The following is a 20234-nucleotide window of genomic DNA, read 5'->3' on the forward strand; positions in this document are numbered from 1 at the left end:
TTTTCAATTTATGATCATATTTAACGTTAAAAAAAGTATTTCTAGATATATGTTGTGTAATATTTTGCAGCAGAGTTTGGGATCAGATCTGAATGAATCAATGTAAATTTCTCATGTTAGTTGTTTTTGGTGCCTTTCACTGGTTCATTTTGATTTTTTTTATACCAATCGCATGTATCTCAAATATTTTGCTTTCATATGAATTTTTATGGTTTTTTTTTTGTTCCATTTTATATGAAGAATAATGAGATAAGATCCTCTCATATTATAATCACAAGAAAATTTCATGAATATGCGATAAAACTGAATTTGGTGTCTGCAGTTCATTTTCCCATGTGAAGATGGCAATCCCTGAAGTGCATGCACACGTAACCATTATAAAATGCAGTCAGTTTGTTCACAGAAATTTTCTCTGAACAAATCTTCTATATACAGAAATTGAAAAGGGTTCAACCTTTAGTTTGATTCTGGCACTCATTACTGTGCCAGAACTCTTGGTGGCGTTAAATCTGGGTTCTACTGTATTCATTAGCTATTGGTAACATATACTAGGTTATAGTCACTTTTATTGCTGGGTTTGTTAAAGGGTTGTCATTGAAGCTATACAGTGATACCTTGGCTAATGAAAATAATTGGTTCTGAAATTACTTTCATTAGCCAAAACACAATTTCCAATAGGTTTTAATGGGAAATGGTTTACTCCACAAAATTTAACCACAAATTTAAGACACCAAGGAGCACTATAAAAGACAAAAACTGACCGAAAGATAAAATTAATAGCTTCAAAATTTTGGGATTAATAAGAATAGTATTTAAAGAAAAATGAGATACCGAAGCTGTTTTTATTGCACACTATGTACATACTTGACACAACCGAGTCAAGTTCGTAGGTGTCCTCTATCTATTTGGGATTTGTTATAGTATTTCTGTGTCTGATCGATGCAGATGGAAAAGATAAGCTCCTTGAATGTCTAGACCAGTTCCCAACTTTTTCTGTCCCATCTCCCCTTCAGAAATTTTTTTCTTCCAGTGCAATCTAACTCATAGAATCCTATGCTATACCTGTAGCTGCTATCACCCCCCCCCCCCCCGGAACATTCCATTATTCCCCAGGGGGCATTAACGCCCACGTTGGGAATCTAGACCGTTCAGAATGTCTTGCACTGAAAGAATGTGGTTCTTCACCAGAATGGCAAAAATTTATTTTTTAAAATCATATTTTTAAATTAATATTTCTCTTGTTTAGCCCAATGATAGCCAACTTTTTTCCTCTAATCTGTGTCAATGTCAAGACCACAGATTTTGTATGTGCCACACTGTAACAATATTGTGGCTAGCTCTTATCACATTCACGTAAGAAGATACTTTTCTTTCTAACATTATTGAGGCATTGAATAATTTTGAACTTTTTTGAGAATTTGTAATTTGTACTAAAATTTTTGTATGAGCCTGAGGAAATTCAGAGATTTTGATCTTATTGCTGCTCTTTGTCATACATTCAGGATTCCATTCTTAATTATCCCCCAATTAAATAAAATTTGTTGCCATCTATTCTGATTCTATTATACTCATCTTACTTTGGCATGGCATAATCTATTCTCAGCATCTTGAGATTCAGCACTTAAAACATTGTTTATGAAATAAACTTTTCATTCAAGCCATGATGGCTGGTGACACTTGCCGTATTGCTCGCAATATTTGAAGAAAAAAACCGAAAAACCATAAATGAATAACAAGAAAAAAAAATTCATTTATTTTCATGTAACATCCATAATTTGCATATTATTGATTTAAACGTTATCTATTAAAGCTTTGTTCTCCATCCGAGTCCTGATTTTTCACTTAATTGACATCCATTCATTTTATTACATGTTGGGATTGACTGATTTATTTCACTGAATCAAAAATTCTAAGTTTTTGTTGCTATTATTTTCAAAATAAATTCATGTTCAATTTAAATAATATTGTGATAATTCCTGTTTTTTTTCCTACTAGGAGAAGCGGAAAAGCTCAGCCCGTCCCAGAGTAAGTTGTGAAATAAATATTCATTATTAATTTTTTTCTTTGATTGACTGATTTGTATTATACGGAGGGCATATCAAATGTTAAGGGGGTGGGGGTATGACATTTTACTGGTGAATCATTGATCCTAGAGGTATACACGATTCATGTTTGAAGGGGTTTTATAGTCATTAAAATTAAAAAAAAATTATAACTCTTTATACAGTCCCAGTGTGCCCCAAAACCCAGTTAGAAAGTTGTTGCCCAGTCTCACCTGATGCCAACGAAAAAACTCAGCGTTTTTAAGTGCAGTATTCACTGAGATATTAAAATTTGAAAGACAGAGGAAAATTGGGAAAAAAAACAGCGTTGAATACAGGTAAAACCATTTTACCTGCATTTGAATTCAAATTTCTCATCGAATATTACACTTGGAAACGTGGAATTTTTTGTTATCCTGAGGAGAGACAGGCAGGGTAACAACTTTCTGAATGGTGGTTAGAGAACAGGAGGGACTATATCAAAATTTAAATTTTGTATCTTTACATATATAGCCCTTAGTAAAATAAATGACACAACTAATATGGACACGTGATTTAAATACATTTTCTAATTGAAAGTATAAACGAAACAAATTTCCCAACAGTTTAAAACATTTTTAATTTCTGTTCAGTTCGCTATACTAAACATAGTAATACTTGTGTCACCAAAACCTGAGTTTGAATCCTGTGTGCTTATCAAACTTCTAGCTCAAATGCTATCTAGATTTCCCTCTGAAAAAGTCTAGTCACAATGAATAACAGTTCTTACAGTGTTTATATTTCATTCGGAAGAATGATCATCAAAATGTCAGTATCTTACTTTGTGGATAGCAGCACTTGAACACATAACAGACACTAAGTTTACATAAATACACTGTTGAGCTTCACAATAATTGATTCTGGAACATCCACCTCTTCACAGGCATCACATTAGTAGGCTTAAATTGCCTCCATAGTGATGTTTGGCGGGCCAGTGTTTTGTAAAATTAGTAGTATATCACTCATGTGAAAGATTTTTTAATCAACATTTCTGTTTGCATGCATTATTTTTCTCTTTTGCAATTGTAATTCATAATGAGTTGTCTTAAAATATACAAACTCGATAAAATAGCAATCATTTGAGTGCTGTTTACTTCATTGTGCAGGTTCCAGAATCGGAAAACCCGGATGACTATGGCGTGAATCTCACTAGCAGGTATTCAAAAGTAAGTGTTTTTTTTTCAACTTCAACTTGCATACAATCATCATTGTGAAATGTTAATTTTGAATTATTTTCTTTATTACAAAATTTTAAAATCTGAATGGGGTTTTATTGTAAGCGATTGCAACTAAAATGAAATGAAAATATTTGTTATGCAGGGGTCTGTTCAGCAAAAAATTTGTTTATTTTTTAGACAACTTACAAAACTTTGCGTCAAAAAAACTGCCCCCCACCTTCACAAAATACAAACTTTCGAAACCATAAATTTGACATTTCATTACTTTTATGCAAAATTAACTGGAATTCTTTTGACATGAAGTTTTTTAAGTTGCCTAAAAAACAAAATTGACCCCCCCCCTCCATTTTTTTTTCTCACTTCTTCTGTCAATAAGATGCATTCTCCACCCCCATGCAAAGATTCATTAAAAGTGAAAACAGGGTTTTTGAGAAAACGGAAAAATAGATTATTGTAGTTAAATTATTTTTTCATTTGCTTGCCAGTACAGGATTATTAACTTAACAGGTTTTAGTGATAGCCTAGTTTTTTTTAAACAGGAGATTTTAAATGTTCCCAACATTAGGGACTGCTTATAAAACTTCCTAGGTAAAACTGTTGCGTTGGAGTCACAGAGTACTCAAGCATCCCCAGTATTTTTGGCATGCTTCCTAGAACACCAGAATTTATTCAGAAATCAAAATTTTTACACAAAGTTAAAGTTGAGCACCAATAACCACGGGGTCTAAAATACTTTAGACGCCCCTGAATTTTTTTCCCTCCACTTAAACTAAACTTTTACATTCCATCACCATGCATAAATCAGTGACGTCATTATAAAACATATAACAAAGAACAAATACAAAATGAAAAATTTATACTCAACCGCAATATCTTGTCCTTCATAATAAATAAATAACTATATAATGTGAGATTAAACTGCTAGCAAACTATATAATGCTGAATTATCATAGGCGTAAACTTGTATCCAGTCCTTAAGCTTGAGCCCACTGAATATTTGCCACCATCTTGATTAAATATATTGGGTTTGAGTGCCTCCTCCCAATATTTTTGAACCCTTCCAATATTTTCAATAACTTAACATCTTTGCATACTTGATATATGCGATATTATTTCTAATTTGATAATGTACTAATCAGTTTCAAATCCTCTCTCTATGAAATTAGTCTGATTTACAACTCCTCAAGCAAAGATGAGCAAGATTTTGAGCAAAAAACATGTTCTTATTTGCTCGCACAAAAAATTCCTAGGGTTACTTTGTTACCTCAGACTGACACACCCACTTGACAAGTGAAAGAATGGTGTTTCGTATTTATTCAATTTTTGATGTAATATTATGTCAAAAACATTGAATGGATAATGACCATTTACACAACAGGACCCTGTAAAAGAACATTTTTTGACGGACTCCTGCTATTAGAAACTGATTATTATTATTACATCAACCATTTTTGTCTTCAGATTTTGAGCTAGTCTTCAAATGCGGTCGTTTCAAATACCTCACAATGATGTCAAACATCAGAATCAATGAAACATCAAATGAAAACTGAAACCCATTTTTTTTCAAAAGATTCTCTCTTCAGCCCAACGAACATTTTGTGAAAAATGTTTTCACAGGGCTCCCACGCTCGTCCTACTTTTCGGTAAAATGTCCTACTTTCTAGTTTTTTTTCCTACTTTTTTTTATCAAATCCTGTCAACAAAATTTGTATAATTCATTTTAATTGAGAAGGGAATCAACGATATAATGCCAATTAATACAAATGAAGTTGATTGCAGTTAATGATTCTGCCAAAGCAGAAATTGTATCGTTTTTCAGGTTCTTTGGTGTATGTGGTCCATTTGGTTTGTTAATTTTTCTTTTGCTTAGTTTGAAGGTTCAATAAGTAGAGTAGTCATTAAAAACTTCTGGATGGATGGAAAAAAGTAATTTTGTATTTTACTACTTCATGGTCTTGGACAGTAACTAATATTTATTATTCAAAATTATGGTGCACATTTTGTGTATAGGTGAAACAGCAGTTTGCATAACAAAGCAGTTGGATACATAGGCCTATTCTAGGTTTTGTGACTGATGATACCCAATAGCATTAGCTGTCTTTTGTATTTTTAGGGCATGCAGAGGCATAAACAATATTTAAAATGCTCAGCAAAGAGCTAGAAATTAAAGTGCTTCATTTGCCAAAAACGATTACACTGGCATTGAACACTAAAATTTAAACAAATTCTTTTAAAAAAGGGATGAACAACACAGTAAAACACTATCTGGTCCACCTTGACTTATTTATATCAGACCTTGTAATTTACACATGTTGCACTGTGCTTTTGGAAGTGGTCTCGAAACAACGTCATTCTTAAAAAAACTTACATGTCTTTATAATTCGCTGTGTGCATTGTTGAAGCGAGTTGACAGACTGGACTGTGGAAGGCTCCAAAAAAAGAATAATTTTTATTGTGAGGAGAGACCGAAAAAAGTGTTATCTGTGGTTGCTAGTACACTGTTTGGCCAAAAATTGTTTTTGTAACCAAGTCATATCTGTCATTTTGCTTAGGCTTAAGTCAATCTTACAGGATACTGAAATAGTGCTATGAAAAAATTAATTAATTTTGAAATTTTTCAAAAAAACATTTTTTTAGTACTTTTTTTTATTATGCCATGATTATATGTTGTCTAAGGGGGTTACCCTCCCCCCCATCCTACTTTTTATAAATTTTTGAGTGGAAGCCCTGTTCTTATCAAATGTCTGATATTATCTGCTTTTTGATATCATTGATATCTGGATGAAATCAGAAATTAATTCACTTTTTATTTTTGTATTGCTATTCTTCTCAGAAAAAAAACCTTGGGAAGAATTACAGCCCCCCCACCCCAATACACCTCTGTTCCCAATGTGTGGTAAAAGGTGAGCGGGAGGCCAGATCTTGGAAATCATTCAAATACTATGTCAGCATCGGTGAGGGGTGGTTGGATAATGCTTACGTCATCAACCACCCTTTATGATAATATAAAATATTCTTAATGGCATCTTACTCGGTATGAGAAAAACCTTTCGATAGTTTGTGGGCAATTGAAGTAACATTCCCTCCTATTGTTAAGTGCCCTAGAGCCACTTTACTGATCTCTAAATGTTTCGCGGATCCAAGTTATCTGGAAATATGTCCGGGCCGCTTAAGTGCTCTGGAACTGAACTTGTGCCACGCATCACTCAAGTCGTCCGTAATTATATGCCGTGGATCACTTAAATAATCTGAGAATTTGCCGCGGGTAACTTGAATGATGTAGAACCGCACTAGGGGCCATTTAAGTGCTCTAAAACTATACCACATGTCACCCGAGGGATCTCTAAGTGCGATGGATCGCTTATCTAGAACTGTGTCCAGGGTCATTTAAGCGATCTGTAAATGTGCAGCTTAGTTCATTTTTACAAAATTAGGTTTGAGGAGAGCAGGCCGCATCAGATAACCCCCAGGGCCATATTTGGTCCACAGGCCAAGGGCATTCATGTGATTTACCATATCTGGCTTAGAGGGTTGGTCACAATGAATTTATTAAAGATAAATTTTGAGTTCATAGCCTTCAAATAGCATTGAAATTAACAGAAATTGATTATAATAACATATAAAGGTATTTTCTTCCGAAATTTCAATTAAAAAAAAATATTTTTGTGCATTAAATATATGAATTTTTTTATCATCGGGGGCGCACGAGGCCCCCCCCCCCGTGTACATCTCTGATCCCACCAATGTACGTTAGGATTCAGAGGGGCAGAGCTGAAGACGAAATTTTGCTGACAAGGGGGGGGGGTCAAAAATAGCTAAAAATTTGCTTACGTAATACTTGAACTGCCCCTTACTTAATTTTCTGACCCCGGGGAAGGGGAGGGGAGCGGGGTGTCAGAGTTTTGATTACTTTTTCTGATGGCAATAGGGTAGGGGTTAGAAACAGCTAAAAGTCTGCTGACTTAATACATGAATGGCCTCATACCTGTTGTTTCTATCAGGTATGATAGTCTTTCTTTTTGGGATAGCTGAACCCACAGAGGTCAGGAACAAGACTAGATACTCCATCGACTGGGGCAAATTGGCATTTTGATGTCACCATGCAGTGTTGAAAGAGGAGTGAAAAACTTAATTCACAGTCCGCCTTTTAAACCAAATTATCTTCATTGCTTCAAAAAGTGAGGAACAGATCACTGCATTTGTGGCGGAACCAGTAATCCACCCACTATTTCACACATAAATTAACCGCACATCTAAAGCACCTGGCTACTATGCCCGCTGCTAGCAATGTCACCCTCTGGATGAGAGGGAACAAAAGTGAAGTGAACAAAGTCAAGAAAATAATTAGATGAATAGAAGCCAGTGAGGACAAAGTGATTCCACTGATGCCATATCAACCAGTAGTACACGTACATATTGCATCACCTCCCGTTCATAAAGAAAAATGAGGATCATATCAACTATAAAGAAGGCTAATGGAACGTGAAAGGTATAATGCCGTGGAAATCGAAATGATTTAAACTGAAGATGAAACTGATTATGGATTTTATATCAGAATCATGATTGATTTGAATGTGTGATTTAGGATTTTATATTCAAATTTGGATTTAATATGCAATATAGGATTATATGTTCATTGGCATATGAAAAAATGGGGGTTTTGGGGTTCTAAGTCACCCTCAAGCTGAGATTACAGTTTTATTTTGCAGGAAAAATGTAACCCCCCCCCCCCCCCGAGAAAATTCTGCGTACACCTATGTATATGTTTGATTTATGATTGTATACGTCTGTTATGATCTTTTGCAACTCGATTTTATACTTGGATTATGATTATATTGTATTTTGTAATGCATGTTTTTTATAAATAAATTGCTAGAGGTACTCAGTCTGGGAAGACAATGAGCCCATATTGCTATATGGCGATGTGGCCTGAGTATCCCTCGGTTTGACGGTTCACCTTCTGGTTTGGCACCCAGGGTAGCAGACTTGCCTACTACTCTCTAATTGTTGCTCTGCCCACCACAATAGACTAGAGTTGCATGTGTGATAGTTATTGGCATAATTAAAAATAAAAGGGAATTAAATATACAGAATCAAATGTAAAGAAAGGTTACTGAACAGTTGAATTCAGATGTTTTATCTCGAGGAAAGGTTTTGATTTGTTGCTATAGCAAATATTAAAAAAAAAAATTTTCTTACAGACCTCAAAGAAAGATGGACAAAAGGTGACTGTCGAGATGGAAGAGAAATTCTCAGAGCTTCACCACAACCCAAGCTTGAAAGCATCTGGGGCTTGACCAGCGGAACTCCATTTCTTTGCTTCACCACCAGCATTAGCCCAGAGAAAAAAAAATTGCACTCAGACTTTTGTATCTTCAACATTGCATGTCTTGAAACTTCAAATTGTCAAATTCAAAATTAAACCGTTGAAAAAAGATGTGTGTTTGCCTCAGGGTTTCTTCTTTTTAACTTTTAGTAATGTTTTGTACCTGGTTCACCAAGGGTGTAGCGGGGGCAACTTGGGGGTCTGGTTCCCCCTGAAATGTGAGAAAATGACAGAAAAAAGAAAAACAGATCGACCAAATCTATTGTTCTATCACTTTGGTCCCCCCTGAATGAAATTTCTGGCTATGCCCCTGTTGTTCACCTAGTTTTTAAAGTTCAGCAAGAAAAATTTTTGTATGTATGCATTTTAGCACTGGGTGTCCCATATATTTTTACGGATTTTGAAAAAATAATTAGAAAAATCAAATTGACTTACCGGGCTGCAGAGACGCATCCTCACATTAAAAGTCTCGCCACAAAGAGCAGGCAGACCTTCAACACAGTTACACGACATGAAATCTGAAACATTTGTAATATGCCGCTGTGGGATCATGAGACTCCAGGTTTGAACCCTGTTGGTGTAACATGACGACCTGGGATCCAGAAGGTTCATCCTGTTACCTTTCGATTGTGAAGTACCATGGCTCATTGATGGGAACCTCGCAGAGTCATCGTCAAACTCAGAGAAAGTGATGAATTATTTGTGCAATATAAGATATTAGTGTTTCGTAAATATGGTTATACATAAATGTACAATATTTTACCTTCATGCTGTCGGCCTGGACCATTTTACGGTTAAATAACTTCATGAAATTCTTTATTGTGCAATAGGCCTAATGTTGTAGACCATGGCCAGGTCTCCACTTAAATACTCCATTTAATAACTCCAGGTAAATGAGTAATTGTTGTTGCGATGTTTTATGCTAATTTCAATGTCATGATTCATTTTTGTGATTGGATCCTGTCATGATGGGAGTGTTTCAGATAAATACTGGAGACGTAGCACAATGCTACGCAATTCCAGCCTCTTAAAAGCAGCTATCTAATCATCAAGGTCTTTTGCCCATTGAGGCATACGCCGTGTGATCTCTCATTCATAGTGATGTACTGAAAGTCATAAAGCATGCTTCAGCACTGCTCGGGTCTCATTGTCTGCTCTATGGTTTGACCGGTAGCTTAGTCGGATAACCCTTGGTATGCTTCAACGTTGTCCTGGTTCCGTCATTTGCTCCATGGTTAGAATGGTAGCTTGACCAGATACCTTTGGATATGTCTCTATCGCCCTGGTGTTGACATCTGCTCTATGGTTGACTGGTAGCCTCACCAGATACTTCTTGCTGTTTCGACTCTATCCTGGTTCTGCTCTCTCTTAAATTGAATTAACTCAATGGATTAACTGATAGATGTCCCTGGACTGTCACCATTTGTACTGTAATCCTGCTGATGTTGGACTAGTGATATGGATGATGTGTCATGATAAATGATCTCTTGAGTCGCCTCAACAAATGGTGAGATTTTTCCGATTATTGATTTAGTTAACTGTTATGTTTGAAAAAAATTTACTTATTGTGATTACCAAGTGTCAGGAAAGGTGCTATATTGAGAATGCGAGTTTAAATATTTAACAGAATGTTTTAAATGAACAAACTGGATTGTTGTTTCATTGTTGTCCAATGAATAATACTGGATACGATATAACAATTGAACTGGGAAATGCAAAGGCATTGCATTCAAGTGGTGGGCGGCTGATGTCCATTTTTTGCGGTTTTCTAACTTTGAGGCATGAATGTGAGACCTCTCCCATTTGAAAAAGTCTCTTCGCAGAGAGCAGGCAGACCTACAACACAATACTGACATAACAGGAAAATTCAATCATCTGCCATCTTCACTTCAAAATATGGAAGTCGGCAGCACCAGTTGAACACCAAACAAGCCTTACCCTGACAACAGAAATATGTTAGGGCCTCGCACAACATATTCCGGCACGCACAAATTTGTTAGAAATTACCCAAAAGAATCTTAACATGGTGCATGCATGGTTGAGTAATAATAGTGGTCTGGAGTGGTTGCAGTGGTAAGATTCTCATCAACCGCAATGAAGGTTGCCGTCAGGTTCACGCGGGTTCAATCTTGGAGATAAAACACATAAGTTCTTTCCCTAAATGGACCCGAGGCAACCTCTGATAGATGGCATCTTCATTTCCGACCTGACTCAATTGGTAGTAAATTGCAGTAAGGCAATATGACCAGAATTGATGTATGGTAAAGTAGTAGTGGGCTGAGAAGTGCCTGCTAACAGAATTTTTAACAAAATTCTTAAGCGAAGGGTGCTGCTGCACCAGGTCGCTAAATTTTTGGGGCCTGGGTAGATAACCGGTTTTCTAGTTCTGAGAGCCCCAAATCTTTGGGGACGCACTTACATTTTTTTACTGGGAAGTGGACACCATGTCCATATTTATTGCCAAATGGACTTTTTTATGAATATGAAGGAGCTTTACAGGCATTCTCGGGCGCCAGAGTACCCATGGACATCCTGGAGTATCGGAAAACCCCTGTTCAGAGGGGGCAGCAATTTTTTTTTTGCACTCAACCGCAAAATACTGTGGTCCGTCCTGCATATAGACATCATCTCCCCCCCAGACTTTCAAGTCCATCTCCGCCTATGGTTCACGAGAACCTTCTACTGGTCCACAAAACATTTTTCTCAAACCATGTAACCACTACATAATTTTAGATTAAAAACTAAAATAAAATACTGTCTCTCCTAAATTTATTATTTGTTTTTGTCGCCAGCCAGTCTGTAAATTATTCCTCCTGTTTGTTTACTTTTTGCCGGCCTATTCAAAAATTATTTTCCATATTAATTTTTTTTGACGGTCCACAATTTTTTTTTCATGTTTATTTTTTGTCTGACTGCAAACTATTTTTAGCTGATCCGGAAATTATTAGTTTTTCATTATTAATTTTTGGTCCAAAAATTATTTCATTTCTGGCAGTTAATGAAATTTTTACACTATTTTCGCAGGTGTAAAAATAAAAAGATTGCAGAACACTGGTTTAAAAAGGTTTTTTTGGCAAACAAGTACTACTATAAACAAGTATAACTATCCCCCCCCCGTCCTTTTCATTAAAGCACAAAAGCTGTGAATGTGCACATTACCTAGGTAATCTGTATATTAACTGGGCTGATCTGTTAAAGTGCGGTATTATTTACAAAATAACATTTTTCTGCACATTACCTAGATCAGTAGTTCTCAACCTTTAGAAGCCTGCAGCCCAGTTGATTTTTTATTTTTTGGGAGTGGCTGAAGCAGGTGGCATGCCGAATTCACCCTTTAACTGAGGGGATTCTTAACCTTTTGCACCTGCTTCGCAACCCATGGAACTGTTTGTTTTCAAAATTACTGAAACCAGTGACACAATAAGTGGATTTGTACGACCCATTTCGGAGACCCATGCAAATGAAGTTTTGTTCGTGATGTATTGTTCAAGAATCCCTGGCTAAAGTAGATTCGTACAGCCTATCTCTGAAGTCCCTGCGACTCGAATTTGGGACAGGACTCATAATTTAAGAATCCCTGCTTTAACTGATCCTTCTACATTACATGGGGCGCACAAAATGAGAGCTTGCCTCAGCTGATGAAGTATCTAGTTGCGGCCCTACCCAGTCATATACTCTACTAATACAAAATAAATAGAAAAAATCAAATGGTGAATCACCCATGGCCCAGTTTGACTGATGTCAAGGCCCGGTGGTTGAGAAACACTAACCTAGATAATGTGCACATTAATGTATTCCGTCAAGTAGGTAAAGCGCAGATTACCTAGGTAATTTGAGAAATAAACAATTTTCTGCACTTCAAAAGATTGGCCTAGTCAATCTGCAGATTACCTTGGTAAAATGACCATTACTTTATTCCACACTTTAATAATAATCATATGTATCAATTTTAATATCAATGCAATAAACGGTCTGAGGTACAGGATAGCTCTGAATGGGAAAAGTTTGATTATGGCCACGTTGTAATTAATTAACTGGCGTGTGGATAACCATGATTAAGCTTATTATCACAGCAGTTGACTGAAGAAATTTCATGGCTTTAGTAATGCTTTGATGCAATAATTTCAGTTAATGGTCAAGAAATGAATTGCAGTGCCACTTTTTGCAATTAATTGGTTCAGCAAAATGACAGTTCAAGACTCATTTATAGCAAGTTGAATTTAACAAGGGCAAAATAGGCATGGTGGGGAGGTAATTTTTTTTTCAAACATTAACGTATCCTAGCCAGAGGGGGCTGTGTAACAGGTGTGGTTGCACTGGGCCCCCATGTTTTGGGATGCCCTACACTAACAGTAATATAATAATTCCTTTCATAAATTCTGGAATTTTTCCATCTGGAAAGAAATATTTCTGGAATTTTCTGAACTTTCCTCATTTTTGAAATTCTGAATTTTCATCGATTTCTGGAATTATTTCTTTCATTCATTCTGAATTTTCATCAATTCCTAGAATTATTTAATTTATTCTGGGTTTTCATTTTCTGAATCTTCAATTACTCCTCTCCCGCAGAATAAATAAAATTTGATGCTAAGAGGCTCAGAAATTATCAAGATGCCTCTGGTCCCACTGTCATTTTCACACCAAGCACTGTTTCTGGTAACAGTGGCTTTGAAATTAGCAGTAAAATAAATTTTTGTGAATGAATTATTCAAACTTATAATGCATATTCACAAAATTTAATTAGTAATTTTAACTTCTCTGACTGCCCTTCTCAAACGAATAGACACAGGAGTGGAGATCTTTTTCTTCTTCTAAAAAAGCTTGCGATGATGGCTAAAAATGAAACGTTCAAGATTTGGGTAATACAGCATTCTTCATGTCTCTATTGAAACTAATGTTTACACTATAAAGAATACTAAATATTCCTTGCAAACATGACAATTCTAGCAATAATTTTTTTCAATCAGAGTTTATGCCATATTATGAAGATCAGAAGTTATCAGACATCATCAAATAATGCCATTTTGAGTTTCCTCATATATTTTTGAAGTTTATCCCTTTTGTCCTGTGTTTTTGGTGTTTCAAAATTTTTTCTTGTCTCTTTTGAAGAGGAAAAAAAATTTTTCCTGTAAAATAGATATCTCTTCATCAATCAGCGTGTTTGCATGTCTTAATTGCCATGGAAATTTACAGAAAACAAGAACCGAAGTTGCCTCCAAGCATGGTAGATGATATTCTAGCCACAGCTTCATATACAGTCTAACCTTGTTAAGGGGCAACTCTTGAGAGACAAAATATGAGCCCTCTCCCCGTAAGCACAGTGACCCACTGAATGGAGTGAAGTAAATGGAAAGCCATGATCTTGCTACTTCACAATCCCATTCCTCCATTGATGCACGGAAAATCACCTTTCAGTCAAGTTTGTAATCTTTAACACTAGGTCTCCTATCCTGTAGACAGGTTTTTTGGCCTCGAACTGCTCTTTCCCCGTAAAAAAATGGACTCTACAGGTCCACCAGCCCTAACCCATATTGTAGCCATGCTATGTTGGATTGAGGGGAAAACAGCTAAAGAGGGACCATTTAACTTGTGAATTTCTGAAAATTTTTGAAGGGTTGCTTTCAGCAAAATGAACCCTTCATGTATATGCTTTTGTCAACAAATTTGGATGATCTCTATTTGACTTATCAGCGATAAAATTGGTAACCTTGTACACATTGGTGTACCAAAAGGAGGTTGGGGTTCTAACCCCCCCGCCCCAAGCCGAGATTATAGTGTTATTTTACAGGAAAAAACGTAACCCCCCCCCCCCCCGAGAAAATTCTGCGTATGCTTGTACACGTTTTAGAAAAAGGGGGTAAAGAAAATTACAAGTAGAAGAGGAAAAACAGTAGGGGGCTATAACTGATGAGAGAGATTACAGTGCAATTTTCTTTTACCCTCACTCTATGCGTTCTCTTTCATTCTTATATGTATTATATTCTATTCTTAGATGCATTATATGTGGACGAAAAAAATCAATATCAAGTAATGGAAAAGTAAAAGAATTGGGAGGGGGAACAACTACAATTTATAGGGTAACAATAAAGCGTTGCATGGATGAGGCGAGAGGAAAGAAAACCCATAGAAATGGATTGATTTTCTGCCACTAGGATGAAATATCTTTGTTCGTGATTGTAAAGGGGTTAGGGGTCATTCAAGTATTGCATCAGCATCCATTGGGGGGGGGGGGTGTCGAATTTCCTGACTTTTGACGGGGAGGGGGGGGGGTTTGAATGATATGGTTACGTCATTTATCACCTTTTATAAGAATATGAATATTCTTAATGACATCTTTACAGAGTGTGCCAAAAATGAGAAAAACCTGTCCCTAGTTTGTGGGCACCTGAATGAATGAACATTCCCCCTGTTGATAAGTCCTCCATAGAGCACTTCAGTGATCTCTAAATTTTTTGTGAATCCTTTAAGTGATCTGTGAATGCGCCAGGTCACTTAAGCAATCTGTAAATGTGTGTCTTAATTCATCTTTACAAAATTAGGTTTGGGGTGACTGACCACATCAAATATTCTCGAGGGCCATGGGTTGAACATATATGGCTTGGAGGGTGCGTCGCAATGAATTTCTTGAGAAATTTTGAATTCTTAGCCTTCAAATAGCATTGAAATTAATAGTAATTTTTATACCAATGCAGTTATTTTCTTCCAATATTTAAATTTTTAAAAAATATTTTTCGCATAAAAATAAATTTTTGAGTGGCAGCATATCGGGGGTATATCCCCCCCCCCCACCACCACAACCATCTCTGATGTGCGTTAGGAGGTGGGGCAGAGCTGACGAACTTTTGCCTACGGAAGGCGGGGGGGTTGAAAATGACTAAAAATCTGACGTAATACTTGAATGGCCCCTCAAGCAGAGTTTGAAGGTATGCAATATCAGGAGTTCAATGATATTAGAGCACCATAGAGGACAAATTGATTTTAGAAAAAGTGACCTGCTAACAAGGTTTGACTGCACTCGCACTCATATAGAACTAGGGTTGGTACAATTAATCGGGTCAGTTAATCGATCAGTTGTTGATCACAGTTAAAAATTTTAGTTGAGTTAATCGACTCGATCAATTTGATGAAAATGTTCATTAAAATTTTGTGAATAAACTTGATTTTTTTTGAAAAAACCAATTGTCTTTTAACTCATGTTCTGTACAGAACATTTTGGATAAGAGACTATATTCTTAAATATTTGAATTACTATTTTGATCAAATTAGATTCAACAAAAACTGATGATTTCGAATTGAGTTTGAGTTTTAGAAGGCAAACAAAATTTATTGTCTCCGCTATGAACAGTTTTTTATACTCTTAGAGACATCAGCTCATCTCCTCACAAGTACCACTCAAGAGGAGTTTTTAGGAAAACAAGCAACAAACACACAACATATAATCGAAAGTAGTTTCAAAATTAGCGTATTAACTAAAAATGATTTTTTTTTAAATGACGAGATCCAAGTGAAGAAATTACACATTTTTCCAATTATGTTCAGCATATTAAATTGCTTGAAGCAGGCGGCCTAAATTTCTTAAGCTATTCCTATATTTGTTTACATCTACCGAATAGGTGAGTGAAATGAATGAAATATATTTTTATCTATTATTATATGGTCCCAAAAAATAACCATAGAAATAGAATTCATAATTAGAATTCAATTAATCGGTCGATTAAACTTTTTTGATTAGCCAGTTGAAAATTTTGATTCCCAGCCCATTCTATATATGGAATCATATTCCTCTGCATAAATTGGGAGGGGGCACCATCATTAAGAATGTTGGAGTCAGATCGGCTGAGATTTCGTAAGTGGGATTGTTTCAAATTTGACGATTATTTTTTCTCACCAACTGATTACCTTTTCGCTTTGGCTCTTTCAGAACTTTTCATTGGTGACAATAATATTTCTCAAGCGCTAACATACTATCCTTATCTGTTTTAGCGCCATTTTCAGTTCTTGTTGTCAAGACAATGGTCCACGAGGAAAAAACATAGTCCAAAAGAGGGCCATAAGCAAAAAAAGGTTAAGAAGCACCGTCACAGTCCGGTCAGCTACTCTTCATATACATATAGGTATGTATGGTGTTAAATGAGCCACCTATGGCAGTGTTTCTCAACCACCGGGCCCTGATATCATTCATACCGGGCCGAGAGTGATTACCCGTTTCATTTTTACTCATTCATTTTCCGTTGGTTGTGTGTTTGACCGGGCCTCTGACTCACGAAAATGAATGAAACCGCGCTGCGGGCTTGAAAATGTTGAGAACCACTGACCTATGGCATATGTTTAACACAGCTTTCTGTGGTCTCGTAACCACCCATCATGGGTTCCCTGTCCACTGGATTTTCATCCGCTGCCCTTTATCAATAACGTCATTACCAGCGTCTTGGGTCTCGTTATAGTGTCCGTTATTGAAATTTACTGAGCATTATAGGCTGAAACCCTATTCATCATCATGCATGCTTTGCTTGGGAATTTTTAATTTTTTTTATGGTAAGTCAGACGAAGAGACACTTCGGTTTTTGACAGAATTCTGGGTAATACCTGCTAAAGAAATTATTTCTTACCTGAAATGTGCCGCTAGTATGCTTTTTGAACATTTTTTTTCTTTCAAACTGAGCACAACTCTGGTCTATTGCCAAGGGCAATTTACTACCTATTCAGTTGTGCCAGAAGTGTTAGTATGTGTGCCCAACAGTCTGAGTACTTATATAATGTTATGTATGAATTTTTAGTGGTGTCATCTATATTACAAATTCTGAATAAAGCATGATGTTTGAATCTTTGTACCGTTGTATCCCTATGGTTAGACTTTGTAACAGAGAGACTGGCTCGCATTTGAAACCACAGAAAACCAATTTCAGCAAACCACCACCGTGCCAGCGGCAGGGTTTGAACCCGGGTTCTCACAATACGAGCCTGTCACTCTAACCACCACAGTGACATGAGTACAGGTCACTAACATGCAAAATCCTTGGTGAAATTAGAAATCAAATTTGATGTGCAATCCCACTTGCAGAATCTCAGCGATCCAAGTTAAACTGAATAGTGACAATAATAGAATATTACATTGAATATGGATAACAATTGAATTGGATAACCGGAAAATGACCTCTCATTTTAAAAAATTGGTCAACTAACTGGTAGTTAACCAGACCGAAGGTAAATTTAGAAAATGTAAGTAAAAAAATTCAGCAGAAACTTGCACATAAATATTTCAATATACAATAACATTCTTAAACTCTTTATATAACAATAATAATCCAAAAAAAAAAATACACCAGAAAATTACAATATCAGAATAGTATTTTAAAATTATTATTCAGTTTTAGGCATCAACAAATGCATCATAGAATTTCCATTGATAATCGATGTCGTCGCAACAATAATCTGAACATCTTTGAGTTTCCCTATTAACCGCAATGCAGCGACTTCAGCATAGGTCACACCTCCTATGAAATATGTGAGAACCGTTCTCTTTGACATTCCCCTAACCACAGTAGCTGGAATAGGAGGCTTGTGCTGCACAGTCAGACCGGGTAATAGTTTCAAAGCCTCGTCGTATTTGCTGAACGTCTCGTTGGTAACAGCTTCTTCTAACAGTTTCGCAATTAATGGTGTATAAGAACCGGCAAATACGTAACTTGTATCACTCGGATTCTTCAAATTCACTTGGGTATTAGGATCAGGTATCAGAAACATCTTTTTAGAAATCGCTCTGAATGAACTCTGTCGTGGAAAAGAAGCAACAGCAGCAGCAACCTTGCCGGCCAATTTGCTAGCAGTGACAGCACTGCTTGGGCTTACAGCTTGTAATGGCCTATAAACGGACGGTTGCTCGACAAACAATCCCAGTCTCTTCAAGTTATGAAGAGTGATCATGTGCTTATGTCCGTAACTCTGCAAGAACTGGGTGGATAAGGAATTGTAGTCCTTCAAAGTCAATCCGTCCTGGGTGATAGAATATAGACACATGAGCCGCAAGCTCCGGGTCAAAGGTGCTTGCCGATTTATAACTTCTTCAATGAATGATAGAGCTTCTTTGAGACCACTACCTTCGATCATATTGCTTTCTATAGTCAGTTGCTCCTGGAAGTTATCATCATTCTTTTGCTTTATTATGTAGGCACACGCGTCTAGGTGGACGAACAGAAGCTTTTCTTGCTTTGCTGTGTTCTTTTTGTGGTCTATTATTTTCTTCATGTCTTCGATGGTCAAACTGGTTGAACCATCTTTTACTTGCAGCTCCTTCGCTTTACTTTTCAACACTTCAAAAACTGAAGAAAAATGACAGTTTCTGATCTCACTGAATACCGGTTCTTCATCGTTCAAAGTCAGTTTGAAGACCTCATCTTTTCCCGTCACAGCTTTGTCAAATGAGATAAGTCCACTTTTAATATCGAACGTTTCATCGAGGACACCTTCATAGTTCAATTGTGATAACAAAACAGAGACATAATCGATATCTCTATCGAAAATGAACAGGTCAATCGAGGAGTATATTTCTTTTGAATTATCTTCACCGTCCATCAAAGTCTTCATTAAATCTATCACCATACTAGAACATTTCCCATGTCCTTGGATATTCTGTATCAGGCCACACAGTTTCTGTAGCTGAACAATTGACAAAGCCACATTGTACAGGTCGGTTTGATCCTTAGCCAAGAAATAAGATGTGAAGAACTCTGGACGCTCCAGAGATAAGAGGTCAGAGTCTACAGGAATGAGTCCGAGTGGATATTCCAACACCTTCACCAGTCCGTAAACACCTTCACTTTCTAACACCAAGTCACAGACATACAAACACCTCGGGACAAAAACAACCCAAAAGTTTTTGCGTTGATCAGAGTGGGAATTGACTTTGACATGGTCTGCGATAATTTTGGTGTTTTCTACGTTGGACTTGACCAAGTAGACGCACTGGGAAGTTAGTCCGGGAGGTGACCCCGATTCAAGTTTGAAGAACTTTTTTATCCCACAACTTTTCAACTGTTGAGAGTTAACAATGTATTCCAACGATGAAATGAACTGCGAATCCATGACTAGATCTTTCTCTCCATCGATCGATTTGAGGATGTTCAATAGCGAAGCAGCGCAAGCTTCTTTCAGCGAAGTGGGAATGTCTTCAAGAGCTTTAGGCTTTTTTTTCTGACTCACCGACATGATTTCCCGCTTATACGATACCACGGTATTGCTCAATTTGCCGCACTAAGCTTTCACTTTCTCCACAGAGGGCGTATCCACAAACTCTCAAACATCGAATCATCAACGTGTACCATTAGCATAATAAAATAAATTTTTTACGTCCTTTCGTTTCAAATTATCATTCATTTTTACCTCTTCAGAACGCTCAGAGACGTCTTGGAATAGCAAAATAAATTTTTCTTCTAATACAAAGTTGACTAGGACGGTCTTAACCTCTCCATGATAAACAAGGATAAAAAAAGTTCTGGTATAGCTACTGTGACCATACGTCCAGTATTTTTTGAAACACAATTATCCGTTTCATAGACTCATTGTTTTTAATGCTAATTTTGTTGAATATGATAAAAAAAAAGTCCCGTTTGTTTTCATAATTGTCTTACCAATCATGCCCGACTCAATTCA

General features: G+C 36.5%; 2 protein-coding genes across 4 annotated transcripts in view; one reads left to right on the forward strand and one right to left on the reverse strand.

The window, feature by feature from the left end:
- The window catches only part of LOC149068890 (uncharacterized), an 83588-nt gene extending 74892 nt beyond the window's left edge, over window positions 1–8696 (forward strand). For all 3 annotated transcript variants that reach the window (XM_089250894.1, XM_089250892.1, XM_089250893.1), the window contains 3 exons: window positions 1996–2025; window positions 3188–3247; window positions 8461–8696. In XM_089250894.1, coding sequence (XP_089107020.1) covers window positions 1996–2025; window positions 3188–3247; window positions 8461–8556 — 186 coding nt within the window. In that variant the 3' untranslated portion in view covers window positions 8557–8696. The remainder of the gene's footprint in view (window positions 1–1995; window positions 2026–3187; window positions 3248–8460) is intronic.
- Window positions 8697–17862: 9166 nt separating this feature from the next.
- Window positions 17863–20025, reverse strand: LOC149068891 (vacuolar protein sorting-associated protein 33B-like). The gene has a single exon (XM_089251059.1). The coding sequence runs from the start codon at window positions 19788–19790 to the stop codon at window positions 17946–17948; it is 1845 nt and encodes a 614-aa protein (XP_089107185.1). The 5' UTR covers window positions 19791–20025; the 3' UTR covers window positions 17863–17945.
- Window positions 20026–20234: the final 209 nt, after the last annotated feature.

Source organism: Pholcus phalangioides, unplaced genomic scaffold, assembly GCF_987345545.1.
Source record: "Pholcus phalangioides strain wild (caught in Gottingen) unplaced genomic scaffold, Ppha-v1.0 ptg000024l_1, whole genome shotgun sequence".
In the NCBI taxonomy this organism is placed as follows: domain Eukaryota; kingdom Metazoa; phylum Arthropoda; class Arachnida; order Araneae; family Pholcidae; genus Pholcus; species Pholcus phalangioides.